Source organism: Astyanax mexicanus, chromosome 17 (genome assembly GCF_023375975.1).
Source record: "Astyanax mexicanus isolate ESR-SI-001 chromosome 17, AstMex3_surface, whole genome shotgun sequence".
NCBI classification, from domain to species: Eukaryota; Metazoa; Chordata; class Actinopteri; order Characiformes; family Acestrorhamphidae; genus Astyanax; species Astyanax mexicanus.
The window spans coordinates 46,970,137-46,975,000 of record NC_064424.1 but is presented as its reverse complement, the minus strand read 5'-3'; the positions used below and the strand labels follow the sequence as shown (position 1 = coordinate 46,975,000).

The 4,864-nt window shown below is 41.5% G+C and overlaps 1 protein-coding gene across 1 annotated transcript in view; it reads left to right on the top strand.

Annotated features, from left to right (window-relative positions):
- smad7 (SMAD family member 7) overlaps positions 1–3,945 on the top strand; it is a 25,501-nt gene extending 21,556 nt beyond the window's left edge. Inside the window, exon 4 of the mRNA XM_022676676.2 lies at positions 3,004–3,945. Within this exon, the coding sequence (XP_022532397.1) occupies positions 3,004–3,542 (539 nt within the window). The 3' untranslated portion in view covers positions 3,543–3,945. The remainder of the gene's footprint in view (positions 1–3,003) is intronic.
- Positions 3,946–4,864: the final 919 nt, after the last annotated feature.

Here is a 4,864-nt window from a genome sequence, read left to right as displayed (position 1 = left end):
GATCACCTATATAACAGCAAAGAAAACAAGTTCATATTCATAAAGTTTTAAGAGTTCAGAAATAATCAATATTTGGTGGAATAACCCTGATGGTTTTTAATCACAGTTTTCCTCCACCAGTCTTACACACTACTTTTGGATAACTTTATGCTGCTTTACTCCTGGTGCAAAAATTTAAGCAGTTCAGTTTGGTGGTTTGATGGCTTGTGATCATCCATCTTCCTCTTGATTATCAATTGGATGTATACAGAGCTGTATATACACACGTATATACAGTAAAATTTGAGTTTTAATCAAGTTGTATTTGATTTATTAGCCGTTTTATGTAATGTAAAATTCTGTTAGTGGTGTGACTGTGAGGGAGTATGGGGAGCTGGAGAAGTAGGGAAAAGCAGTATTACCCCCCCCCCACACACACACACACAGACCTCCACCCTCCCTCCACCCGATTGGTTTGCTGGTGCTTGGAGCCAGTGTTCTGTGGGATAGAGATATGGAGCGAGGGCGCGGGAGGGGGGGGCTGGAGGCCGTGTTTAAGGGGGGAGGGAAACCGGAGCCGGCGCGGCCCTGATAGTTTTTTTCCCCTTCAGCTCCGCTCAGGGAAATGCACAAGAAGTGAGCTGTGTGTGTGTGTGTGTGTGTGTGTGTGTGTGTGTCTGAAAGGCACCAAAGTGCTGCGACACACATTTCCTCTACACAACTTGCTGGTTTTTGAGAGAGACTGGAGTCTTTAAGTGGCTGTAACTGTAGTTACTGTTTAATTTTAGTGAAAATTATCATTTCCACTAGTTTTATAATGATGTTAATATTGTTTTATGTGATTGAACGTGTGATGAAATACTGTATCACTATATACTGTATGTTTTTCTGTGCTTTCTGTGAAGTTTAAGACTTTAAGACTAGTCTGTTTAGATGGTTTAGACGAATTTGTTTCAGAATTATAGGTCAGTTCCTAGAGGATCATTTTAAAGCGTAAATGAAACACACAGTGGTACTGGGTGATGTATGGGTTTAGGGGCGGGGCAGGAGGGAGAGCTGATTGGCTGATCATTGTGTGAAAAATGTGTTCTTCTTTTATTTTACCTTTAAATAGATGATTTAGATACCAAAGATAAGTTTGAACAGGTTCAGGAACTCCTTTTTCGATGGATGGATAGAACATGTGGTGTTGTTTGTTTGTTTGTTTGTTTGTTTGTTTGTTTGCTTGTATATTGTGAGGTGTATGATGTTGAAGATACTTTAAGTATACTGTGAGCCATTGCGCAACACAAATTTCAAAGAACTAAAGAATAAAAGTGTATTTTATTGTATTGTATTGTATTTTACTTCTAAACGCTATGAAATAATGATAAAATTACAATTTATCTTACAACCTTATTCTAAAGGCACTTAATCCTCCCTACCCGACCCTTCAGGACTCCTGATCCTTCAGGGTGATTAAAGGAGTGGCTTGACCGATATGCTAATGTTGCTTACAGTAAATGAAAGCCAGTGGCCATCAGTAAACACCATGTTGCATTTACAGCATTAGCATATCAATGCTAATAGCTGTCTGTTGGTAGCATGTATTGTTAGCCTTCTGTTCTGAACTTAAACCCTTAAAACCTAAAACCTAAAACCTGCACACCAGCCCGCACTTCACTTCCCGCATTCATAGTTCCTTTCTCTTAATAATTAATACTTAATAATCTCACAGACCCTAACACACCACCCTGAGGGACTTTTTAACGTCATTTTAAATGAATGTAGTTATACAGGAACTACATAACTCGAAACGTTTAACCCACTTCATAGGGTTAAATATTCATGTTGTTAAATATTAATGCTGGTTGAGGGCAGGTTGCTGCAGGTTCGAGGCGTCCTGGTGATGGTGATCAGGACGTCCCGTAAGGAAACTCGATTCTCCCGACTCGGAGACGGGAGATAAACCCGGAGTAAACAGTCTCAGCGCCGCACATTCCTCACATTCCCGCACTCTTCAGCTCCCTGATGCTGAAATTAGGGATGCGAGGGATATCTGGCAACAGTTAACAGAATGCTGTCCTGAACGGGATTCTGGAATTTTGATACCGTGTGTGTGTGTTTTTGTGTGTGTGTGTGTGTTGATAGTTGTGGTGGGTGGGCGGTGCCTCCTCCTTCCTGTCCTTCACAGTTGTTTTGGTGGATATTAGATCTGGAGATAAAATGATTTCAGAATGTTGGTATTTTAGGAAATTCCATCATAAGAATTCCGAATTCCAGTGTCATATCCGTGTATCCTCTAGTGATTCCCCAAAATATCACCGTTTCATTCCCATTTACCTTCATTGTGCTGCTTTGCTGGAATTCCAGTTTGTTCTTTGACTCTGTGTTCCCTGTTTTTACCAGTTTTCTTTCTTTGTTGGGCTCTATAATGTTAAATCAGGGATTGGAATGAGTTGGGGAATGTCGTAATCTTATGGAATAGATTGTAGGGATATATAATGTTAAATCAGGATGTGGAATGATTTTGGAATTGTTTATATGAGTCTATAATGTTAAATCAGGAATTCAAAATGATTTTGGAATGTTGTAATCATAGAGAACTGTTTGTAGGGGTCTATAATGTTAAATCAGCAATTGGAATGATTTCGGAATGTTGTGATCTTTTGGAATTGTTTATAGGGGTCTATAATATTAAATCAGGAGCTGGAATGAGTTCGGAAGGTTGTAATCTTAAGGAATTGTTTGTAGGGGTCTATAATATTAAATCAGGATGTGGAATAATTTCGGAATTGTTTGTATGGGTTAGATGGAATGATTTCGGAATGTTGTGATTTTGTAATGATGGAATTCTATTGTACCAAAGACTTTCACATCCCCTTCCTTCTCATTTTCTCTTCTTCTTCTTTTTCTTCTTTCTTTTGCTTCTATTCCTTCCACACCTTCATTGATCTGCTTTATTGGAATAATTGTAATACAGTTTTTTCCAGTTTGATCTCATTCACTAACGTTTTCCCCCGTTTTTCTCTGTGTTCTCCGCAGATTCCCAGGCTCTTCAGGAGTCTGGCGAGCGAGGGCACTGGTGCGTGGTGGCGTACTGGGAGGAGAAGACGCGAGTGGGCCGCCTCTACTCGGTCCGGGAGCCTTCGCTGGACATCTTCTACGACCTACCTCAGGGCACGGGCTTCTGCCTGGGCCAGCTCGCCTCGGACAGCCGCAGCCAGCTGGTTCAGATGGTCCGGGCCAAAATCGGCTACGGCATCCAGCTGAGTCGCGAGGCGGACGGCGTCTGGGTGTACAACCGCAGCTGCTACCCCATCTTCATCAAGTCGGCCACACTGGACAACCCCGCCTCTCGCACGCTGCTGGTGCACAAGGTGTTTCCCGGCTTCTCCATTAAAGCCTTCGACTACGAGAAAGCCGTCAGCCTGCAGCGGCCCAACGACCACGAGTTCAGCCAGCAGCCGCGGACCGGCTTCACCGTGCAGATCAGCTTCGTGAAGGGCTGGGGCCAGTGCTACACCAGACAGTTCATCAGCAGCTGCCCCTGCTGGCTGGAGGTTATATTCAATAACCGATAGCGATGAGCCGGACTCTCAGACTGACCCCCCGACCTCCCTCCCTCCCCACCTCCTCCTCCTCCGGACTTATCCTCTTTTTTCTTGTTGCGACGGAGCGAGAAAATTTCTCCAGAAGATGTTTTTAAAGACGGAGGAAGAGGAGAAAAAAACAAACGAAAAACAGCCCCGAAAAAGAAAAGCCCACAATGACTCGTTTATTAAATGACTAAAATTTAATTAAGTGAATGAAAAGTTAAATATGTATTTTATGTTATATATAAATATATTATTACTTGTAAATACGAAGACGTTTTATATGCATCGTTATTTATGTATTGTGCAATGTGTTGAGAAATGGAAAAAGATGCACTTTGCTTAATATAAATGCAAACAGAGAAATGCCAAAATTAAAAAAAAAAAAAATCTAACAAATCCCTGCCTCTGTGTGTGTGAATTGAGTTTTGGGTATAATGGAAACAAGTTTCTAATAGATATTCCAGTGTTGATATACTGTAATAGACTTTCCCTTCTCGGCCTCTAATATATACTAGTTCTAACAGGCACTTATTATGGGTGATACTGTATTTTAATACACCTTCTAATCTTCTAATGGGCATTTAAATATTGGTTTAGAAATGTTTAGCTTATAATAGGTATTCTAATAAACTATCTAACTAATAATCTATAATAATCTATATTACAATAGACATTCTAGGATAGTAATAGTATTATAATATTGTAATAGATATATATGTAATCGGGGCGGATCTAGCCATTTTGGGGCCCTATGCAAAATATAAACAAGGGGCCCTCATTCTTAAAACACACACATAAACCAAATAACTAGAGATGGAACGATCGATCGGCAGTGTATCGGTATCGGACGATTTTCAGCTAAAATACGGTATCTGCGATTGGCAGATATTCTTCTGATTTTAGCCGATCTGATTCAGGAGTTTATGGTTAAGCAGTTTATCAGCGTTGTGTGTGGATGAAACTGGTGAAACTGCTCGCTCACAGGAAGCTGCAGTTCCTCCTCCAACCACTAGTCGGAGCTGCAGCAGCAGCAGAACAAGCCTCGCTGTCTTTACTCAGTCAGAGCCACAGCCCAGCCACGGGCTACAGAGCTCAGCTCAGCTCAGAGTCAGTCTGGAGCGTTTTTACAGTTTTTGTTAAGGTTTTAACCCCACTAACCGGATAATACAGCTCTCTACACTTCATCTTTCAGCCCAAGCAGCTAACAGCAGCAGTTTAGAGCAGCCGTCACGGAGTCACTGCTGGGATTACATTATAAACAGGTCAGTTAGCGCGCTGCTAACCTCAGGATGTTTATAACTGCGGAG